Source organism: Myxocyprinus asiaticus, chromosome 38 (assembly GCF_019703515.2).
Source record: "Myxocyprinus asiaticus isolate MX2 ecotype Aquarium Trade chromosome 38, UBuf_Myxa_2, whole genome shotgun sequence".
In the NCBI taxonomy this organism is placed as follows: Eukaryota; Metazoa; Chordata; class Actinopteri; order Cypriniformes; family Catostomidae; genus Myxocyprinus; species Myxocyprinus asiaticus.
Window position 1 is genome coordinate 28763892 of NC_059381.1, and position 25189 is coordinate 28789080.

The 25189-nt window shown below is 37.9% G+C and overlaps 1 protein-coding gene and 1 pseudogene across 2 annotated transcripts; one reads left to right on the forward strand and one right to left on the reverse strand.

Moving 5' to 3' along the window:
* Positions 1–1528: 1528 nt before the first annotated feature.
* Positions 1529–15358, forward strand: cnot8 (CCR4-NOT transcription complex, subunit 8). 2 transcript variants are annotated; one of them, XM_051677747.1, is made up of 7 exons: positions 1529–1659; positions 2297–2484; positions 5023–5216; positions 5860–6021; positions 12464–12608; positions 13226–13336; positions 14522–15358. In XM_051677747.1, exons 2-7 carry the CDS (start codon positions 2368–2370, stop codon positions 14648–14650), a joined length of 858 nt encoding a protein of 285 aa, XP_051533707.1. In that variant the 5' UTR covers positions 1529–1659; positions 2297–2367; the 3' UTR covers positions 14651–15358. The 2 variants fall into 2 exon arrangements, with proteins under 2 accessions (XP_051533707.1, XP_051533708.1); XM_051677748.1 differs by lacking the exons at positions 1529–1659; positions 5023–5216 and having other exon boundaries at positions 2345–2484.
* Positions 15359–15489: 131 nt separating this feature from the next.
* LOC127428779 (gem-associated protein 5-like) overlaps positions 15490–25189 on the reverse strand; it is a 38606-nt pseudogene continuing 28906 nt past the window's right edge.

A 25189-nucleotide genomic window follows, 5' to 3' on the forward strand; every position in this document is an offset into this window, starting at 1 on the left:
CGTTTAAACTCAGTCTACAGCATTTGTGGCATAATATTGATTACCACACAAATTAATTTTGCCTTGCCCCTCCTTTTCTTTAAAAAAAAATCAAAATCAGGGGGTCTGGGTAGCTCAGCGAGTATTGACGCTGACTACCACCCCTGGAGTTGCGAGTTTGAATCCAGGGCGTGCTGAGTGACTCCAGTCAGGTCTCCTAAGCAACCAAATTGGCCCGGTTGCTAGGGAGGGTAGAGTCACATGGGTTAACCTCCTGGTCACTATAATATGATTCTCGCTCTCGGTGGGGCACGTGGTGAGTTGTGCGTGGATGCCGTGGAGACTAACCTGAAGCGGTAACGCGCTCAACAAGCCACGTGATAAGATACGCGGATTGATGGTCTCAGACGTGGAGGCAGCTGAGATTCGTCCTCCACCACCCGGATTGAGGCGAGTCACTACACCACCACGAGGACTTAGGAATTCCAAATTGGGGAGAAAATTAAATAAATAAAGTCAAAATCTGCGTTACAGTTAGACACTTACGATGGAAGTAAATGGGGGCCAATGCGTAAATGTTAAAATACTGACTGTTTCAAAAGTATAGCCACAAGACAAACAATATGCGTATTAATATGATTTTAGTGTGATAAAATCGCTTACTAATAATTTCTGTGTAAAGTTATAGACAATTTTACAACTTTGTTGACATGACAATGTCATGTCAACAAACCTTAAAACAACTGTAAAAATTACGATTTACAGCTCAAATAATACACAAGTTTTAACAGAAGAATTCATTTAAGTGCTTTTATAAAATTATAAGCTTCACATTTCTGCCTTAAACCATCCAAACATTGTCCCCCATTCACTTCCATTGTGAGTGCCTCACTGTAACCTCGATTTTTGCTTTTAAAGAAAAGGAGGGACGAGTCGATTTTGTTGTTGTTGTTGTGATAATCAACATTATGCCACAAATGCTGTCGATTGAGTTTAACTAGTATTGAACCTGGAATATTCCTTTAATTTAGAATATGTTTTGTGAAGTTTAACTTTTTTTTGTTTTTTTTTTGCTATAGCTGTTGGGAAACAAGAGCACAATAAAACCACACTGGCATACATTCAGGCAAGGGTGTACTATATAATGTAGGTAGATTTTAATCAAAAGGTCAAAACTCTGTTCTAAGGACAAGAGTATTTTTCAAAAATATCAATTTGGGGCAAGCAGTCACATCAAGAATCAAGAATTCGTCCTGTGTGAACTGCTCCCTTCCTACCATCCACATGCAATCAAAAATACTATATCAGTGACTATAATTTCTGTCAAAAATACGATATTTATTGCAGTTATTGTAACTTGGTATTACACAACACTGTCATCAAAACAAGAAATATACAGAACGATTCTGAAAAGCTTCATGCATTGTTTGAAGGCGATGCTACATTAACTGATTATTATTAATAATAAATAACTGTAGTGACTATGACGGAAACTATGTTATTCATGGTACATTTATTTTGTTAGTGCTGGTGCTATTTTTATATTTTTTCTGCAGTGCAGATGATTGAAAGGCTTCAGTTTTGGCGGGTGTTTTCCCACAGTCTGTCCCGCGGAACCGGAAGCAGCGCTGTGTGCACAGCAGCTTCTACATCAACATTTAACCACCAGACTCCTGCAAGGTAACCAGGCTTCTCACATAAACGCCATATAAACCTTTGTGTAAGTGCGTTTTACACGCTCGCTGGAATGAAAACGTCGCTGGTTAGTGTGTTTGGCTACAGCTGAGTAGCAGTAGCTAACATGTGAGCTAATAAGAACATCATCCACCAAAACATGGTTAATTTGACTTTGAACTGCCGCTTTTATGAGCAATTCAAATGTTTAATCCATATTTAATGTCCTCTTATTTCAGACGTTCTTGAGAAGTTGTAAAAGAGCTGCTCGGCTAGTCATATGTTTGGTTTATTTATATTAGCCATGGGCATTTATGTACTTAATATTATTGAACTTTTTAAAATTAATATTCATGTTGTTTTCCACGCCCATATACGTTGGTTCTATATAAAAGCCTTGATATTTGACTCACTCTGAAGACGCGAGCTGTTCGGCTCGTCATTTGTTTGGGTCTGGATACATTGTGCATATTGAATTAATTCATTTGCACTTTTCAATGCATGTCATCAGCATTGAATTACCTTTTATATACTTTTTTCATATTTCCACGCCCATGAGCATACATTCAGTTTAAATGCCTAAAAGTCAACTCGAACTTGTGTGACCTGAACTGCATAAACTCTCTACTGCTCTTCTCTGTAGAGTTTCTTTCACCTGTGAGAGCTTCAGGATCGCCGCGATACTCGATTAGTTCCTCAGTCTTCATTATCACCATGCCAGCCGCACTTGCAGATACCAGTCAGATTATCTGCGAGGTCTGGGCCAGCAATGTGGAGGAGGAGATGAGGAAGATACGACAGATTATTCAAAACTACAACTGCATCGCCATGGTGTGTACATTAGAATCAGAATGATCTTTATTGTCAAGTGTGCTTACACATACAAGGAATTTGTCTTGGTGACAGAAGCTTCCAGTGCACAACAATACAACAAGACAGAGATAATAATAAAAAAATAGAATAAAAGTAAAAAGTCAATAGAAAGTATAAGTATATATAGAAATACACAATAAGACTAAAAATATACACTGGTGGCCAAAAGTTTGGAATAATGTACAGATTTTGCTCTTATGGAAAGAAATTGGTACTTTTATTCACCAAAGTGGCATTCAACTGATCACAATGTATAGTCAGGACATTAATAATGTGAAAAATTACTATTACAATAAAACTTAAACTACTTCAAAGAGTTCTCATCAAAAAATCCTCCACGTGCAGCAATGACAGCTTTGCAGATCCTTGGCATTCTAGCTGTCAGTTTGTCCAGATACTCAGGTGACATTTCACCCCACACTTCCTGTAGCACTTGCTATAGATGTGGCTGTCTTATCGGGCACTTCTCACACACCTTACAGTCTAGCTGATCCCACAAAAGCTCAATGGAGTTAAGATCCATAAAACTCTTTTCCAATTATCTGTTGTCCAATGTCTGTGTTTCTTTGACCACTCTAACATTTTCTTTTTGTTTTTCTGTTTCAAAAGTGGCTTTTTCTTTGCAATTCTTCCCATAAGGCCTGCACCCCTGAGTCTTCTCTTTACTGTTGTACATGAAACTGGTGTTGAGCAGGTAGAATTCAATGAAGCTGTCAGCTGAGGACATGTGAGGTGTCTATTTCTCAAACTAGAGACTCTGATGTACTTATCCTCTTGTTTAGTTGTACATCTGGCCTTCCACATCTCTTTCTGTCCTTTTTAGAGCCAGTTGTGCTTTGTCTTTGAAGACTGTAGTGTACACCTTTGTATGAAATCTTTTTTATCTTTTTTTGGCAATTTCAAAAATTGTATAGCCTTCATTTCTCAATACAATGATTGACTGATGAGTTTCTAGAGAAAGCTGTTTCTTTTTGGCCATTTTTGACCTAATATTGACCTTAAGACATGCCAGTCTATTGCATACTGTGGCAACTCAAAAACAAACACAAAGACAATGTTAAGCTTCATTTAATTAACCAAATAGCTTTCAGCTGTGTTTGATATAATAACAAGTGATTTTCTAGAACCAAATTAGCAATTTAGCATGATTACTCAAGTATAAGGTGTTGGAGTGATGGCTGCTGGAAATGGGGCCTGTCTAGATTTGATTAAATATGACTTTTTTCAAATAGTGATGGTGCTGTTTTTTAAATCAGTAATGTCCTGACTATACTTTGTGATCAGTTGAATGCCACTTTGGTGAATTAAAGTACCAATTTCCTTCTAAAACAGCTAAATCTATACATTATTCCAAACTTTTGGCCTCCAGTGTATAAACGTACGTACAAATACAAATCTGTTATATACAGATGCAAGGGAATGTATGGCAGAAGAGGTAGGATATGTTGGATAAATATAAATAGACTAAGCTGGGTATTGCACATAATTATTGCTCAATGGGGCAGTTTGAACTGTTCATGAGATGGATGGCCTGAGGGAAAAAACTGTTCTTGTGCCTGACGGTTCTGGTGCTCAGAGCTCTGAAGCGTCGGCCAGAAGGCAACAGTTCAAAAATGAAGTGGGCAGGGTGAGTGGGGTCCAGAGTGATTTTTCCAGCCTTTTTCCTCACTCTGGAAGTGAATAGTTCTTGAAGGGAGGGCAGGGGGCAACCAGTAATCGAACTGTCATTTGTAGTTGTCTGATGTCCAATTTCGTAGCTGAACCAAACCAGACAGTTATTGAAGTGCAGAGGACAGACTCCATGAATGCTGGGTAGAACTGTATCAGCAGCGCCTGTGGCAGGTTGAACTTCCTCAGTTGGCGAAGGAAGTACAACCTCTGATGGGTCTTTTCAGAGTGGAGTCAATGTGGGTCTCCCACTTTAGGTCCTGTGAGATGGTAGAGCCCAGGAACCTGAATGACTCCACTGCTGCCATTAATAACATTATGTGGCACACATAGACTCTTTATAGTAGTATGGAAGAAGCTCGGCAAAAATCGTGTTTGCAATAATGCACTTGGAAGTCTGCACAATGGAAATCTATGGGGCAAGGCATTTCACCTGACTATACATTAAAATACAAACTGTTTAAAAGTATAGCCACAAGCCCCAAACATTATATGCGTTAACATGATAGATTTGCTTGGTAACCTTGTTTGTATCACCATGTAAACCTGGTAACTTTCGCATGATATGCACAAGGATACCAGAAATGCATCTCTAGAAGTTCACCCAACTAGAACAGTTATTCCACCACTTAAAGGAAAAACGACTTATGTTTGGAAGAATTAATCAAAGCACTTTAACAAAAATACAAGGTGCACATTTCTGCTTTTTAACCCTCTGGAATGCCTTGCCCCATAGACTTCCAGCATTTTATTTATTTCTTTATTTATTTTGCATTGAGCCTGTCACATAAAGCTGTCCACTTATATAGTGTTTCTTCAATACATCAGGACACTGAGTTTCCTGGAGTGGTGGTCCGTCCCATTGGAGAGTTTCGCAGTACTGTTGATTATCAATACCAGCTCCTGCGTTGCAACGTGGACCTTTTAAAAATCATCCAGCTTGGCTTGACGTTCATGAATGAAGATGGAGACTACCCACCAGGAACCACAACGTGGCAGTTCAACTTCAAATTCAATCTGACGTTGGTGTCCAGCATTAAAATCTTAATGATTCATCTTTAAAAGATAGTTTACCCCAAAATTATAATTCACTTGTCATTTACTCGATCTCAATGATGATGAGTAAATAATGTGAGAATTATAATTTTTTGGTGAACTATTCCTTTCATGATCTAGCACACAGTTCATTAGTGGTTCTTACTGAGGCTCATACTTCAGGGCTATGCTCTAAACACCTAACCATAAGTATTAAACTTTGGCTTAGAACTCATCCTGCTCTGTTTGTGCTATCTCAAATCATGCAGTTTGTTTAGGAGAGGTGTGCTATTGCTATTCTAACCATGCAACTTGGATTTTATCATTAAAATTGCATAGACTGAGAGAGGAACCTGAGCTAATTTTAGGGACCAGAATATTGTAGAGACTTTGGGTTGAGCTCTTTTGATTTGGGCCTGTAAACAAGCACTCAGAACACCATAGCAACTGTGTAGTACCGCACTGGCAACCACCCAGAACATTCTACCTTTGGTATGGGCAAGCACCACTGACTTTTTTTCCTGAAAATGTTCAAATCTAATTTTATTTTACATTTTGTCAATGCTTTTGCAGATATTGCATATTGACAAGTACGATAAAATACAAGTGGTTTGTTCCTGTATTTTGCAGAGAGGACATGTACTCGCAGGACTCTATAGATCTCCTGCAGAACTCTGGGCTGCAGTTTAAGAAGCATGAGGAGGAGGGCATCGACACACTCTACTTTGCAGAACTCCTGATGACATCAGGCCTAGTGCTTTGTGAAAATGTCAAGTGGCTCTCTTTTCACAGGTAACAAGCAGCACATTTTTTCTAACTACATAAATTTTTGTTTAAAGTTTAAGACAAACTTGGGTGTTGGCTTGACAAAGCTTTGTCTGAACATTTTAAACAAAAAAAAAAAAAAACATTTGTAATGCCTGTTTTTTGGATAATCCTGTCAGTGAATTAAATACTTCCTCTTATAATTTTCTCTTTATTTGGAACTTGACAATAGTCAAAGTAAAAAAATCAAAACTTGGTAAAACTTGGTTTTGAATCATTACCATAATGCTGAATTTCACATTATGCCACATTTCAGTCTGAATGTTGTGAACCATTATTATTATGAACTTCCAAGTTATTCAATATCTTCCCAAAGCAATGAAAGCAAGAAAATAATTGGCCACATAAGTACAATTAAATAAATAAATGAAGAAACACTTATAAAATATCTGAAATTATGTAAGCACTTCTTGAAGAAAATAAATATCAAATAATTAAACCCTTATTGCAAAAACATACATGACTGAAATAATGTGGAGCGCATCTTTTGGCTATCATAATATTCTTTGTGTGCTTCATTTTGAGGAGGTAGATCGGATTGAACCCACACCAGATGTCGCACCTGTTTTAATAACAAGCTCATCTTCATTTTCTTGACTTGTTTGGGAGTCGTCCTGTTCTGTGGAGATGTATTTACTCTTAAGGATTTTTCCTGGGTCAAAAATGATTAAGTAGCGCGATTTAGTCTATTTGATACAACAGTTAGTTCCGGTCCTCGAATTGATTGGACGGGACGTTCCATGAGTACTGATGTCTCAAACCATCAACAATCAGCACTTCGTGGCATTCTAAATTAAAGTGTAAGTGCTGCGCAGATGTGTAAAAGAGCTAGATGTGTGTGTCTTTTCATTTTCCCCTGTGACATTAAAGATGTTAGCCAGCAGGTGGTAACAGAAGACCATTTTTATGTGTTGTGTAGGGTTGGCACGGTGTACGGTGTTACTGGTTTTACTAGGTACAAGGGACAACACCAGTGTGAAATGTTATACCTGGTAAAAGGGGGAAACATTATGAATGGAACTTCCAATATCAATACAATAGCCTAACGAATAGAATAGCCTTAAATAAAGAATAGTTGCCTAATGAAGAGTTTGCGACCCATGATAAATGAACCTAAATAACGGATTGAAAGCCAGATGTTCTTTACCAACGTATCAAATTACACAGGCAGCAAAGTACGCACTCTGACAGAAGACGTTTAATTGCAGGTAGAAAATATAATGTGCATGGTGAGTAACTGTCAGACGTCTCGGATTCGGAATGACACAAGAAAATGCTGTTAGACAAACAGACATGCACTTGAAGAAACACACTATTATATTATTAAGAACAGATGACAGAAAAGCCATCTATGCGCATGTCTGACGCACTGTTTGTTTGGAGGCATGCAGTCTCGTGGAACACACATATGTAAAGGGTTCTCACTCTTTCTTTGTTTCAGTCTTCTGGTGCTCTGAGTTCAGTTCACTTTATGTCCACAGAGCAGTTCGTTGTGAGTGCAGCTCTGCAGGGTCACTTTATATTAAACCTATACATCTGTGATTAAATCATAAAATAATACAAAAAACATTCACCTTGAACCATGATCATCATCACAATTATTATGTTTACATTTATAATTGTTTTTAGATATTAAATTGTATTAGTAATTTTCCGCCTGTTGTCATAGACGGATACTTGAGTGACGGTAAATGGAAAGGTGGTTTTATATATTTATTTATTTATTTATTTTTTACCACTTCGTTATTTTAATTGGTTTTTCGTTTCATTTGAAGTGCAGTTTGAATTTAGAAATATCTTTGGTTTAAGTTTTTTATTTTTTAAATAAATTACATTTTCAATGCAAAATCACTAAAGCAAGAATATTCACTGATCCCTCAGCCTCAGTTGACAATGTAATTGGATATTGTGATATATGTATATATATGTATATGTATATTTAATAAAATTATCGTGAACATATTTCTTGTATATCGCCCAGCCCTAGGAGGGAACAAAACAAATATTCACACATTCAAAGTCATTAGCAGCTAAACCGGGTCCTGGGATGATGATAAAACACCAACATTAAACCAACACCAACATTAAACCAACAACAACCCACAATAAGTGATGTATTTTCCCGAGACACTGAAATACCCGACTGGTAGCCCATGATGGAGAGAATGCACAAAAGTTGGTTCATTGCCAAAGAGATATTGCCTTTCACAACTGTTGAAAAGCCATCTTTCATAAAGTTGAACAAAACACATTTTAATTGCACTTCATTTTTTTTTTTGTTTCATTTGAATTTTTAGTTAAAATAAATAAAAAAATATGTTCAAAGTTTGAAATCAAGCTGCCTTGCGTTAATGTGTAGGTTATTGCTTAACGAAAATGACCCCATAGTACCACTTGGTGTCCAACCAGCGGTAATACCGGTGTTAGTCAGTTTGAACATGAACACCGCACCGGTGTGAAAATTATGATATCGTGGCAAGTCTAGTTATGAGCCAGTAAAGTTTGACGTGAATTGAATCGGCACACGTTAGTCAGCGAGCGGTTTCTTTCAAGTCATTGGTATTGTCTCTCACTCCATGATCGATCGGATTACTACTACAACATTACACAGCGTCAGCATTATCACAGCAAAGAGACACAACAGAAGTAAAGATCAAAAACATACTCCAGGCGCTTGGCTAATACCAGAGTTTCCGCATTGTGAGGAGATCTATTCAACATGGCAGAAAAGAGAACAGTTTTTGTGCTGAATGAGTCTTGCGCACTTGGGGGACCCCCACTCAGACATCTATTTTTACAAAATAATAGGATGTATTTGACCATTTTTGTGTGTTATGAGCCAGTTGAGTCGACGGGCATTGAGTCAGCGCTGACAGTCAGCGTCATAGAGCGGTTTCTTTGAAGTCATCGGAATTGCCTTTCACTCCAAGATCACTCAGGTTACTACTACACTACAGCTTCAGCATTAAGACTTATCACAGCTGAGAGACACAACGGACTGAGTTATATAAACTCAAGGTGCTTACTGGTGTTTTCACATTGGAGAAGATGTAAACATTCGACATGGCAGTGGAGAGAACGGTTTCTATAGTGAATGACTTGCGCACCAGCTACTGCGAAATAGGAAGGAATACCCCTGCTCGGATTGCTATTTTTTCACAGAGAAAATAGGATGTATTTGTAGAAAGTTACATTTTCTCTCTCTCTCTCTCTCTCTCTCTCTCTCTCTCTCTATTTAGATTTAGTGGCATGACAGTTTTATAACAGTATTGCCAAAGCATTTCAAAGTTGTTTCTATATATATTTTAAATAAATATAATAAGATGCAATAATACAATAAGTAAAAGTGAAGAAAAAAAAAAAAGTGAAACATGTATATATTAATAAATATTGCTTAGGGGAAAAAAAAGACACAAAATGACTTGACTATCTTGTATTGTGAATGGCAGACACATATTTAGTGGCTAGTGTTGTTGTGTTATCTTCTGCAAGTACATATGTGAGTTTCTCTGTATCAGACAGTTTATGGAATAAATGATTAAATGTTTCAGATTTTTTTAAAGAATGTTTCTCTTACAATGTGGTACTTTGGGCAAATGAAAAGGGAGTTTTTCTCATCTTCTATTTGGTTTGTATCGCAAAGTCTGCATTTCCATAAAGCTGAGGCTGCAGTGGGCACGGTTTCACCAAAACTGGACAGTTAAAGACTGGAAAAACATAGCCTGGTCTGATGAATATCGATTTCTGCTAAAGTACACAAATGGTAGGCCTACTGCAGCCTCAGCTTTCTGTTCTTGGCTGACAGAAGTGGAACCTGACGTGGTCTTCTGCTGTTGTAGTCCATCCGCCTCAAGGTTTAACATGTTGTGAATTCTGAGATGATATTCTGCTCACTACAATTGTACAGAGTGGTTATCTGAGTTACCATAGCCTTTTTGTCAGCTCAAACCAGTCTGGACATTCTCCGTTGACCTCCCATCAACAAGGCATTTCCATTTGCAGAACTGCCGCTCACTGGATGTTTTTGGCACCATTCTGAGTAAACTCTAGAGAATGTGTGCATGAAAATTCCAAGAGATCAGCAGTTACAGAAATACTCAAACCAGCCTGTATGGCACTAACAGTCAAGCCACGGTCGAAATCACCGATATAAAAAATTTTCCCCATTCTGATGGTTGATGTGAACAACTGAAGCGACGAAACTTTGTCAAATTAATTTCTTTCTACAATGAGAACGTACTCTTCCCCCTACATCTGGCAGTGTGTCTGGCTGTGTTCTAACCGGCACTGATGATGCACGAGAAGCAGCCCCATTTTGGTCATTGGCAAAGGTTTGTATGTGAGTGTGTGTGTGGCTTTGCTGGGCTGCGATGTAAACCATATTGCATATTGGCTATTTTTAAAGAAAGGGATGAGCAGTTTGAATTGTACTGCCCCAACTTCCTATTTAAGTTGGAAATACATCAACTGACCAAAGAAAACTGTACCCATCAAGGCAGTTCAAGGTGACTTGAAACTGGAAGACTGTCTGACCGACATGGAAAGCGACCAACTACAGTTAATTTATTTTTTTTCTCCCCTTTTCTCCCCAATATGGAATGCCCAATTCTCAATGCGCTCTAAGTCCTCGTGGTGGCGTAATGCCTCAATCCGGGTGGTGGGGGAGGAATCTCAGTTGCTTCCCTGTCTCAGACAGTCAACCCGCGCATCTTATCACATGGCTTGTTGAGCGCGTTACAGTGGAGACATAGCACGTGTGGAGGCTTCACGCTATTCTCCGCAGTATCCACGCACAACTCCCCACGTGTCCCACCGAGAGCGAACCGCATTATAGCGACCGCAAGGAGGTTACTCCATGTGACTCTACCCTCCCTAGCAACCGGGCCAATTTGGTTGCTTAGGAGACCTGGTCACTCAGCACGCCCTGGATTCGAACTTGCGACTCCAGGGGTGGTAGTCAGGGTCTTTACTCGCTGAGCTACCCAGGCCCCAGTTAATTTAGTTTTAATGTGCCATTTAGGGGCGGGTTTATCTGAAATAGTACCACTTACCATATTTAGAACCATATTTTAAGAGCGCAAGTGTTATGCGCAACACAATGCCTTAAGTCATCAGCACCAAGTCAGTGGGCATGGCCATGAAGTTTTGTTATTTTCTTTCAAGCATGCACTAAGTCTAGGCGCAAGTGGGTTTGGCGTAACGTGCAGAAGGCGTGACCAAGTGCCATTTAATTTGGAGGTTCTTCTCCAGTTATTCAAATTCTGTGTCCTATTATATAGTCCATTCCCTCAAGCACCGACGATTTAAAGACAGCACATTAATAAGAAGTTGGTAGTGTAAATGGTCTGTATGTAATGAATTTGAAGAATTACAAATTATGTTCTTCTGTGCATTAACTGCGTCCTTGATGAATGTCAGGCATATTTCTATGATAGTGACACTCTCCTTTTATACGCATGAAAAATTTGATTCTCATCAGAATTTGGATGTATGCTCCGTTAAATAAAGTAATTTTTATTCATCCTTTTCATCTACTGACACAAATCATGGCTAGTATAAACAGTGATTGTATTAGCACGCACTTCAATTCTACCGGTTGATTTTGATTTTGAAAATGTAATTCATTTATTGAAACGAAACAATTAAAACAAAAATATTTCTAAATTCAAATGAAACTAAAACATAATAAAAATAACAAAGTCAAAAAAATCTATTTAACTCCAAACATTTTACTCTCTCCAACTTGTCCCATCGGACCCTTTTGCAGTGATTTAAAAACCACTCTACGACAACTGGTGGAAAATTACTAGTAACAATTAAATCAAATACAATTGAAAATATACAAGAATGATAATACATATAAACTTAACAATAAAAATAATAATAGTTGAAAAAATAAACCATAACCTCTAAAACGTTTAACACATCTCATAATTTTTTGTTCAAACAAACGTCTTCAACAGTGATTGTCAAGAACATAATTTGATGTTTTTACATTCAGAATTCGGACATGAACTTTATTACCACCTGCTGGTGAAATCTCCCAACTGCAAATGCAGGTACTGAATTTGGACTTTGCGCTGAGTTAAGAGGTGGTATTGAAACATCTTAGCGCAACAACACAATTCAGAATACTCAGGAAAATAGCAATAGCACTTTATTTACATACAGTACACCCACAGTTTGCACGCCTACACCCACAGTAGCGCAAACACTCCCACCCACACCCAGTTGTGCTTTGCGCTGGCACAAAAATTGCATTTAGAATTAGCGCTCAAGAAAATTGGATAAGACGCGGCACGGTCGTAGCACATTGTGCTGCGCTTTGCACGCTCATGAAATAGAGCCCTAAATCTAGCGTTATCTAAATTCTATAATTTCTTTTTTTTTTTTTTTGTATCGTCATTAGTGGCTATGATTTTGGCTACCTGGTGAAGCTGCTCACAGATTCTCGCCTGCCAGAAGAGGAACACGAGTTCTTTCAGATTTTAAACCTCTTCTTCCCTGCCATCTACGATGTCAAGTATCTTATGAAGAGCTGCAAAAACCTCAAGGTAAGAGAGGGGGTGTGCAAGAAATTGGTCAAAACTGTCATTGACTTGCCACTTATTAAAAAAGGGGCAGTGGGGGCCTGGGTAGCTCAGTGGTAAAAGCTACCACCCCTGGAGTTTGCTATTTCGAATCCCAGGGCGTGCTGAGTGACTCCAGCCAGGTCTCCTAAGCAACCAAATTGGCCCGATTGCTAGGGTGGTTAGAGTCACATGGGGTAACCTCCTTGTGGTCGCTATAATATGGTTAATTCTCGGTGGGGCGCATGGTGAGTTGTGCTCGGATGCCGCGGTGGGTGGCGTGAAGCCTCCACACGCACTATGTCTCCGTGGCAACACGCTCAACAAGCCACGTGATAAGATGCGTGGGTTGATGGTCTCAGACGCGAAGGCAACTGAGATTCATCCTCCGCCACCCGGATTGAGGCGAATCACTACGCCACCACGAGGACTTATAAGCGCACTGGGAATTGAGCATTCCAAATTGGGTGAAAAAAGGGAAAAATCCCCTCCAAAAAAAAGGGGGCAGTGGAATTACAGAACTGTTTCTTGTCAACCTGTAGTTAGTCCTGTTGATAGATGTTGTGTTTTGCGATCAGTAAAAGAGGTGAATTTGTGTTAAGGGGGGACTCCAGGAAGTGGCAGACCAGCTGGAACTGAAGAGGATCGGCAGGCAGCATCAAGCCGGCTCAGACTCACTGCTCACTGGAATGGCTTTCTTCCGCATGAAAGAGGTTAAGATTTACTTCATGGGGTTGTTGGGTTCTTGGCTAGTCAGCCCGAACCCACTTATTTGGGGAAGTCCCACTTTATGTTGGAGTTGTTTGTGTTCACACTTAAGAACGCAACTAAAAAAGGAACTAATTGGAAGGTCAAGGCAAGGTTTATTCACATAAGGATTGAAGTGAAAAGTACTCCAGTCATTTACATGCTTAATGCAAGATCAAACTCACTCACTTTGATGCTACAACCCATCTGACAATGAACATTTCACTTCATTTTAATATACATTTTGTCATATTTTGTCACTGTGCAATACGGTTCTATTCATTAACATTAGTTAATACATGCCTATATATTCATTGTGCATTTTCACATTGAGAATAAGAAAATATTTGCTTTCAGAGGTTTTATATGGAGTTGTGATGAAAATAAGGTGCATTTCAAACTGTTCTGAGACCAGTGCAAACAGACCGCACACTGGAGGTTAAGTAATGCACTAAATAGGGAGCAAGAGAGCATCCTATAGCTTTCTATGCAGCTAAGTGCATTCAATCCTAAAATCCAATCAAAAATTCAGTTTCAGGCTGCAGATGATGTTTGGACCACTCAACATGTTTGGCAGACATGGGGCAATGGAGTAATCAGTACATAGGTTCAGAATTTATAATGTGTAATTTTATTTTAACATGGTTGGCATTGATTGGATGATGCTGTCCATTATTTTGAATCAGAATAATTTATTCAGCTTTACAGAAAATCAGCTGTAATGTCTATAACGTCTCATAAACATGAATAACCAACACTCCTGGAAACAAACAATTTGATGAGTTTTTTTTTGACTATAGAGCTTAGTGTTATTTAAAATTTCGCAACGTAGTCTCGCTGTCCACATATGTTGACATTCGTTTTTAGGAAAACTATTTGCTCTAGAAAACAAATCTTTTTTTTTTTTTGCTTGTTTTATTAGGTGTTAATTGTTACAAATCAAAAAGGGAAATGTAAAATGCACACAGCAGTTACACGGGGGTCTCAGGAGATTAAAGTCAACATAAAATAGCTGTTGCAACCCAATTTATTCGGTATTGTGTCATATTTCAGAGTGGAAATATTCAATGAGAAAAAAAATGTATGGCTGGTCTTGATTTTATCAATTGGGAACTGATTGGATCATTGCTAAAAATCTGCTTTCTCTGCAGCTGTTTTTTGAAGACAACATTGACGATGCCAAGTATTGTGGGCGGCTCTACGGTCTGGGATCAGGTTCCACTCAAAGTCAGAATGGAATCTCCAGCTCCTCGCAGGAGGAAGCCAACAACAAGCACTGACCAAATGAGCTAGTGACAATGACTAAGTGGATGATGCACTTGTTTTAATCCCACCCATCAGATATTCTTTTTCCTATTCCTTACAAAGATGATTTCAAATGATTCATGCATTCTAATGACACATTGGGAAATGCCTACAAGCTATATCTTGGATTCTGTTCTATTCGGTAGTCCACCACACTGCAACGTTCCAGGACTGCAGAGATGTTCCTGTTACTCATCCGCTGCTTTTGAAAATATTTTATCTTTTTGTTTTACAGTATTAAAACGCAATGTTTTAAGCATGGGACCAGCGCTTGTTTATCTTACTGCTAATTGGCATTTTAATATGCTCACCAGCAGTCAGCAGAATCCTTTTTAGAAATGTTTTTATATTTTCTAGAAAGGCTCAAGATTTAATTGTCTATACAATGATACAAAATGCCCATTCAATGCTGGAACACTGTATAATTGTAGGGATTGCATTTTAAAATATGCTGGCAAGTGTGTATATGAAAATATAAACTTTCAAAAAACATATTTTAGCATTTTTTTCTTATAAGGGTTGTTTTAAATTCAGTTTTTGGGGAATTTTTGGGAACAAGAGCAAACTGGTCCTATGTTTTAAAAATGTTCATCATGAAATCTTGACTAATGTTTGTGGTGTGTATTGTTTTTATTGCATTGTTGTTCAAAGCTGGTGTGTATTAAAATGTTTTTTATTGCTGACTAGTAGTCATGTCTATTTAAAAGACATGTCCTCTGAAAATGTAGCCTTTTTAAAGTTAAAGTCTCATACATTAATTAAAAAGACAATATAAAATCTTAAAAATATAAATTAGTTTATGGATTATTAAAGATGAGTTTTATAATAAAACTCAATAGACCAATTATATAAGGTTATTTAAAAAAATAATTGGGCAAATTTTATTAAAATATGAAATCTTAGACCAATTCATCTTAAAATGAATTGGTTTATTGATAAACGTGTGTGTGTGTGTATATATATATATATATATATATATATAGTGCCTATAGAAAATCCTCATACCCCTTTGGAAGAGTCACTTTTATTTTTTTATTTTCTTTTTATTTTTTTGTCTAACAGCCTGAAAACAAGACCTATGAATTATTTTTTCCAGCTTTATTTACAAATTTTGCCTTCAAGTAAAAAGAAAAAAAAGGTAACAGTTCCAAAAATGTATAAAAGTTGAAAAACTAGGGTAACAGGGTTTGAAAAGTGATCATACCCCTGGATTTAATACTTCATAGAGCTACCTTTTACTTTAACGACAGCCATCGGTCTGTTTGAATATGTCTCTACATTGGGAAATATGTTTTCAGTCAAATTGCGGGTTGAGCGGCGATGGTCCGTTCTCTTCAAGTCCATCCACAGGTTTTCTATTGGATTTAGGTCAGGGCTCTGACTTCAAGAACTTTGACCTTCCTATCCTTAAGACAACTGTTGATTTTTGGTGGTGTTTCAGATCATTGTACTGAAAGTTGAACCACCTGCCCATTTTCAGTTGTTGAGGAGAGGGCCACAGATTTTCCTCAAGAATTTGGTGTTTATGGCAGTATCCATTTTCCCTTTAATCCTGATCAATTGCCCAGTCCCACTGAAAAGAAACACCCCCACAACATAATGTTGCCACCACCATGCTTCACAGTTGTGTTCTGGATGGTGTACTGTTTTCTCCAAATATAGTGCTTGGAGTTCAGTCCGAGAAGTTTTTGTCTCATCTGATCTGACCATAAAACCTTTTGCCACATGGAAGTGTTTTTTTTCTCAATATACTGCACATATGAGACTTAGTTTGGCAATTTTTCAGAAGACGCTGCTCTTGCCACCCTGCCACACCTTGTGTAAAGCTTGGGAGATTGTTGTTACATGCACAGACTGATCAATCTCAGCCATAAGGGCTTGTAAATTCTTTAAAGTTGCCTTCGGCCTCTTGATAGCTTCCCTAATCAAAATCCTCCTTGCACAGTCATCCAGTTTGGAGGGATGGCCTGATCTAGGCAAGGTTTTGGTGGTGCCACATGCTTTCCACTTCTTAATAATGCTCTGAACGGTACTCAGAGGGATAGTTAAAACCTTTGAAATCTTTTTGTACCCTTCTCCTAACCTGTGCCTTTCCACAATTTTATCCTTGAGTCCTTTTGAAAGCACCTTACCAACATGGTGAATTCTTCGTTACCATTCACTACTATTAACGGAATCCTCATGGAACAGTCGGTTTTATTCTGAAGTAATAAAAACAACTACAGTTGATGTCAGGTTGGGGCCAGTTAGCCAGATATGTGATCTGCAAGGTGATTGGTTGCACCTGAGCAAGTTGTAATGGTTACTCTTAGGGGGCTGATCACTTATCTAAACCAGGTATTTTACAAATTAATTTTTAATAATTCTTCAGATTTTTTTTTACGTTATATTCACTTTGAGGTTGAAGATTATAATTTGATAATACAGCTGGAACAGGTTAGATTGAATTTCTTTACCTTTCCAGGGTGTAATGTGACATAAGGATTTTGAAAAAAATTTCTATAGGCACTGTATATGATTGATTATATTAATAATATTATAAAAATATAACACAAATTTTATATTGTCAATTAAAAGACATATATATATATATATATCTCAATAGTCTTAGACGGTTAAATGGTCCATTGATTTTTAAAAATATTGTAACAAAAAAAACAAAAAAACCCAGAAAACATTACAATAAATGTCTTAAAAAACATTTGATAAATTAGGATGCATTGCTTCAATGATAATTTGAGGGGAACATTTTTTTTTATTAGTACAGACATATATCTGACCATCAATCAACTGAGTTTTACATATAAAAAAAAAAATGCATATCAAAAATGATAAGTGCCGTTTCAATGTAGTTGTTAATGCGTCAGTCTCTTCCAGGCTTCAGAGTGATGCTGTACTTCCATATTTGTGCAATAAAGTTGTGGCTTCTGAGCAGATGTCCTGTGGAACCAGAGTAAAGTGCGCATTCATGTACAAAAGGACAATACAACACTCCATGACATCTGGAAACTGAAATTTCTGAAAGAGAAAAATAATCTGAGTTTTTTTTTTACAATATGCAGTCAGTATTTAAGCTTCTCTGAGAACATATGCTTAAAATATGAGTTTAACAATGTTTCAAGAAAAAAAAAGACTGAGGCACGCACGCACTTTGATGCAGTTAGGAATGGCAGCAATCTCTTTGTGGTGTTCAGCAATACGAGCAATCAGGGTAGAAAGAGATTCATTAATTGAGAAAATGACAAAAAGGAGATGCTAGACATCTGTCAAGTCAACTTGAAAAGGCATTCAAATGCATTTTACTTCCATATTGAAACTACTCAGAAGAGAATTAAGTTGTCACATTTCGACAATGTGCACGAAATGTGCACTTTGTTCTAAAAAGTGGTGGGGACAGTACTCATGAATATGTGCACATAATGTCAAGTAGTTATTCTTGATGACCAATTTAAGCGCTACAATATATATTATGCATAATTTATTTAATAACTTGATCCTTACATCTAACACGGCCAGTACTGGGATTTTGTTAGTGGATAAATGCATGGATCGGTACAACTGAAGACATATGGACTGATTGGTCGCATGGTAAAGTTTTCGCCTCTAAAACAAGCAATTCTGGGACTGTTGCTCATTCTCAAAGCACACGGGCGGCTCATGATGCAGTGCTTTCAGCGGTTTTAGAGAAGTTCACAATCAGTGAGTACCAGACATTTATGACAAGCAATCACTGATGATCTTCTGCTGATGAATGATGATCTACTGTTGATTAATTACTGCTCATATTTGTTATATGATAATGTTTACTTTATAGTTTTTATATTTTAAAACGCTATTTCAAAGTAGTTATTTTCAAACAAAATAGTAGGGACATGTAATACCTATAAATGACACCTTTGATGTGCACTGCTGAATTTTGCACAATAAAACCAGGGAATTTATTAAGAAAATAAATAGGGTCAATTTTGATTTCATGAGTACCTAAATAAAAAAAAAAAAATAGTGCAATATCTACATTACCTTTCACCACTTTTAGATTCTCCAGGTTCCTTTGGATCTTCTGGTTCTGGACAAGCAGAACTAGGTGCTTCTGTCTTTGAGTCTATAATCAGATGAGAGTCTTCAGCTTGACTGTGTTGCTGAACTAGACATGCCACTTTACTCTGGATCTCTGCTACGGCTCTCTGTGTGGCCTGAAGACTGGCATGAGGTTCAGAGAGAAGAACCTTCCAGAAGCTCTCAGAAAAAGAGACATCAGATTGAGCTTCACCTTTACAGTCTGCATCATCATTCTGGTTCTTCTCTGGCAAGCACTGACCATTGCTCATGGTGCTATTGGTCAAAGAAGATGTTTTTGCACTGTGACTCCACCATTTCTTATATACGAGTTGATAACAGACAAAAGCCTCCACATTCTGAGAAATCACAGAGCTTCTCTTGTCATTCGGGTCTAGCTTCTGTTTGTAGAGTGCCACAGAGTCCAAACCTGCAAGAAAAAGATTTGTTCATCATCCAGATTGCTCCTGAACAGCAATGAAAGAAGTCACATGTAGTGATCGACCGATATGTGTTTTTTAATGGCTGATGCCAATGCCGATGCGGAGAGAGCAGGGTGGCCAATAGGCTGACACAATGCCAATATATCACACAATTTAATATAGTAAAAAAAAATTACTAAAAAATGAATAAACTCTTATTTAGCACTATATTTACTCAATTTCACACAAAACTAACTTTCTAAAAAAAAGAATCTAAAAAAATATTATTATATTTTAAATGGCAGATAGCAGTTTCTTCTGATTTCTGTTTAGTCATCAAATTTTAATAATTTATTTGCACATGAAGAAATTGTTACTATATTAGGAAGAAGGAAATAACAGTAGTCCAGCAACCATGGATGGCATGTCCACGTTAGCAATCGCATTTTCTCAAAAAATACAGAATCAAACCAATTGTATATACAGTGCATCCGGAAACAAACAAACTTCTTTCATGTTGTCATTATGGGGTATTGTTTGTAGAATTTTGAGGAAAATAATGCTTAGATGCTGGATCTGCTGAAGTTGTGTGAGGTTGGTTTATTACATCTGTTTAAACAAGATATGTGCATTTTTGCAGATGGTATATGATATTAATTTTATAGATATTTGCCTTTTTATCATTAGACAAGACAGTTAAAAGTTACAGGGAACTGTTGAGGAGAGAGAGGGAGAATTAAACAGTCGAGCACTTTAACATTATGAGCTCAAACGCGTCTGCCGCGGCTCTGATACGCGGACTGTTTAAATGACACTGTGTTGCACACCGGTCTATTATTGTAGTAACATGATGGCACATTAGAAAACGAACCGTGACTGGTCGTTTACATGTCTCAGTGCCTTCACATGCAAGCAGTCGATTCTCGAGCCCTCAAGAAACAAATCGGCCAAACAGGAAAATTTATCAGCCAATGCTGATTATTAAAAAATTCGGAATATCGGCAGATTTATCGGCCTCTACGATATATCGGTCGACCAGTAGTCACATATAAACTGTTTTATAAAAACAATCATGAAGTGGTGGCCACTTGTGAAAATGCTTTTTTATATTTTTTATATTTCCTCTTAATTTTACATCATAACTTTTGTTTTCATTTTTACAATATCCACTTTATTTATGTCACTAATTAAATGCAAGCAAATGTGTGACATTGATCATTGTTAACTCCTTTGTACATAAGGTCAGATTTTTTTCTACCATGGAATGTGTTCAGGCAAGAACTTTAGTTGTTTCAAGCCACTGTGAGCGAGCTTTCTATCATAAGAGCCCATGAACGCACAACAGACGTCAAGATATTTGCTGAAAACAACTTAAATTCTGGGTTACCATATGCCTTTAGAAGACTTTTATAATACTTTTGGGTGCTTTTTAAGCTTTGAAGTGAGTCACTATCAACTACTATTGTACTGCAGAGAGGGGCAGTGATATTCACAAATTGTCTTTCCTTTTTTGTTCCGTATCCACAGTTTTCCTGAGCAACCACTGGCGACATGCTGATTCTACAGTTGTGCTCAAAAGCCATCAATTTTCACAAGATTCCCCATGCCTTTAGAGCTCACACCCCCCCAAAACATCAGTGAGCCACCACCATGCTTCACGGTGGGGATGGTATTCTTTTCACTATAGGCCTTGTTGACCCCTCTCCAAACATAGCGTTTATGGTTGTGACCATAAAGCTCTATTTTGGTCTCGTCACTCCAAATTACAGTGTGCCAGAAGCTGCGTGTCAAGTTGTTGTCGGGCATATTGTAACCAGGCTTTTTTGTGGCATTGGCACAGTAAAGGCTTCTTTCCGGCAACTCGACCTTGCAGCTCATTTTTGTTCAAGTATCGTCATATTGTGCTCCTTGAAACAACCACACCGTCTTTTTCCAGAGCAGCCTGTATTTCTCCTGAGGTTACCTGTGGGTTTTTCTTTGTATCCTGAACAATTCTTCTGGCAGTTGTGGCTGAAATCTTTCTTGGTCTACCTGACCTTGGCTTGGTATCAAGAGATCCCCGAATTTTCCACTTCTTAATAAGTGATTGAACAGTAATGACTGGCATTTTCAAGGCTTTGGATATCTTTTTATATCCTTTTCCATCTTTATAAAGTTCCATTACCTTGTTACGCAGGTCTTTTGACAGTTCTTTTCTGCTCCCTATGGCTCAGTATCTAGCCTGCTCAGTGCATCCACGTGAGAGCTAACAAACTCTCATTGACTATTTATACACAGGCACTAACTGCAATTTAAAAAGCCACAGGTGTGGGAAATTAACCTTTAATTGCCATTTAAACCTGTGTGTGTCACCTTGTGTGTCTGTAACAAGGCCAAACATTCAAGGGTATGTAAACTTTTGATCAGGGCCATTTGGGTGATTTCTGTTATCATTATGATTTAAAAAGGAGCCAAATAACTATGTGATGATAAATGGCTTCATATGATCACTACCCTTAAATAAAAGACAGTTTTTTTGCATGATCAGTCATATTTTCAAAATCAATGCCAAAATTTCACAATTTCTGCCAGGGTATGCAAACTTTTGAGCACAACTGTAATTGCCTGTTTTCTGTTTCTGGTCTCGAGGTGCAATGTAAAATTAACTGAAGCGAGCGATCCAGATGGAGAACACCATTTAAGTGTTGTTTGGAGTAAAAATGAATTTGAGGCTCAACTTGTGCAGTTGTTGGCTGTCATAACTCAAAGAAGTTATTGATATCAATGTAACTAACCTCGGACCATCGCTTCATGTCATCTACTCAGGTGATGCACTGTCAAAAAATCATCTCGATTCTGTGAAGTATCTGCGCTATAGAGTCACATGTTTTTTGAAAACTTTGACAAATGTAATACTTTACCCGCTAAGAATAAAGATTGATGCACACTGGAGACCGGAAATTGAAAACAGTCGAAGCGTGGGACACTTCCACATTCAGGGAAAAAGGTCGATAAAACCCAAAATTCACTTTGGTTTTGACGCGAATGCTTAAGGCCAAAGAATACTTTGGTTGTCCGCATTGCTGATCTTTCCATGCACAGTATTCGTGATGTAAATTTCGGCATCAGCACAAACTGCGCTGACTGTCCGCGTACGGCCCAGATCGTTTCGACATGCGGACAGCAAATGAGCCTGTTGTTGACTGTCCTAAAAGAGTCTCACAAAGCAGCCAACCTTGTGGACCCACTAATTAGAGCAAATAATTACATGCGCACAATGCGTGTTAAGAGTTCACGCGATTAGAAAATTCTGGCTGCACGCGTTCAGTGCTCGAGCACTCTGCTAATAACGCAATTTGCGTCACGCATCCTGTGCTCAGACGCCTAGCGTTCATGTCTAACCAAAGTGGACTTTGGGCTTAAGAAATGTCATATGAGTTTGGAACGACAAAAGGGTGAGTAAATTATGACAGAATTTCAATTTTTGGGTGAACTATAGGGAGACATGGCAAATACTAAGAAATTCTGAAATTCATGTATATTCTTTGTACTCAAATTGTTAAGCTGGTAATATAATTTGTACTAAAAATGTTATTAAATTATGAAAATGCAAAATAAAATAATTGTTGAGTCACTAGTGGACTCAAACATTTGCACCCCACTCTCTGTAAATGTTTTACCTTGTGGTAAAAGCAAATGGCTCATCTCTGCCATTAACGTGAAGTGACCTGCCTCAGAACCTCAAGTAAGAGCTCGCAGTAGTTCTTCCACTGCAGATGGCCAATCGCATAACAGCTGACTTAATGCACACAGTGTCACGTCCAATGAGATGTGAGATAGGAGCTGGGGGAATGAAAGATCGGTGAAAGATTGGTCTACATTTACTGACCATTGGTAGGAATTTTTTTTTCCCCAATTACATTTGGTGATGTATTCTCTTTTATTACAGTTAACGTAAATGTTCAATTAATTTTCATAACTATATAAAACACTGGCATGTCCAGAAATGTAGTTATACTACACATCTGCATACCATCAACGGTCTAGACACACGTTCATCGAATTCAGTACATACTCTGAAAGTACGTGAATTCAGACACAGCCATAACCTGTTTATCATATCTGCTCAACAGCTAGCAACATTTAAGGGTCAAGTACATCATCTGTTAGTGTCTTATTTTCAAACATACTTGCTTCATGGTAACATTTGCAGTGCCAGTTGGATTCTCAATGGCTCTCAGCTGTTGATGGATGGTTTTCACTTTGACCAGGTCAGCAGCCGCCACACTTAAACTCTCTCTGCCACACTCTGTGTACTGTGGAGAGGAAGTTCTCCTCACATGCCTTAGACCAGGTGTGTGAGGAGGCCAGATTCCAGGTGACCACACCTGTTTCTGTGAGTCTCTTGAGTGAGAAGTTCATTCACACTGAACACCAGCCTGATACCCTTTGAAGAACACGAGAGACAGATATGCTTCAGATACATTGGTTGATACTGTTCCTGTGCATTTACATTTAGCAGTTTTATTCTAACCCCTACAGTAAACATAGGTTTATATGTAGATTACTGTGAATCTGGCTTACTAAAAGCACTAATTTACACAATGGATCTGATGACCAAAAGTAAGGACAGTTGGAAACAAACCAAAAGCGAGTCTTGCATTCTTAAGACCTCCTGTGCCGTGAGCCAGTCCTGGGAAAACTTCAAGTCCTTGGCGCATTTCAGAGAGAGGGAATGAGCCAGCTCGCTCTCTCCTGATATCCATGCCAGATTAGCAGCCATCCTTAATGATCTGACATCCCCTTTCTTGCCAATGACTTTAGCTGCATCAAAGCTGGAGTCTGCAGCCAGGTAACTGACAGGTCAATGAAGAAAACATTTATTTAGTCAGTTTATGTCCATTTCAATTATATTACCACCAGGACCCATCAAATGGAATTGTACACTGTTTTTAAACAGCAAGAGCTGCTATATTTTAAAGAAACAAAAAGAAAATGGCTAAAAGTATTAAAAGCTATCATGTGTAAGACACAATTAATTGATCACCTCATATTTAATGCCATAAAGATGTGGCACAATCCACACAAAGGGTACAAATTGTCCCATTACCTTGCCATGTTCTATAGAGAGAGATAATTATTAGCCATGTCAGATAAACTATTATTAAAATCAATGTTTGATAAACTATTATAAACCTACATTTGGTCCCAAACTGACTACCTGAAAAAGAATAACTAATATAATTAGTATTATAACATAATACATCACACAAATCTGGGTCTTTAAAGCTATACTATGTAACTTTTGGCCCTCTAACAGTTAAAAACAAAACTGCATGCATCTTGCAGAAGAACATTGTTTTGGTAATGACGCAAGTTGTGCTTCGGCTCTGCTCCTCAGTGCAGATGAATGTGGTTCGAGGCACCGGTGTCCACATGGATACAGGACATCTTATCAGTGCGAATGGACAAATAAATAATGAAAGGAGAAGACGGATATCTGAAAACATGTCATCTGAGCAGATAAGTGCCATATCTTATGCTGTTGTTTTGACTTATTGGAAACATTGATGTTTTGAAATAAATGACATTACAAAATTTAGGCAATGTTCATTAACATTAGACACAATGATTGCTAGTCTGATAAGGTCAAACGTTGTAAAGTTTTTATAACTGCAGGATATTCTGGCCGAATAGACCATGGTAGTAGCTAATTTATTGTCATTGTTACCAACCAGTGGTCAACATAATTTCAAGACTCACATGGCCTTGGCAAACCTTGAACTAAAGGATTTATTTATATAAATTATTGCCGTTATAAAGAAAGATACACACGTGTACTAGCAAGTGAAACGTTCTGCACCGATTACAGTATAATTAGTGTATTTCACTGTGTGTGTGTGTGTGATTACACAACTATACATAAACCATATCAATAAATTATCTTACCTGTTGAGTATGAAAAAAGCCATCTCTGGGTCGCTTTTATATCCTTTCAATTGTCGCCACCTCTGAAAAGCAAAGCTGATGTTGATTCGGGTTTTATTACGGATTCTG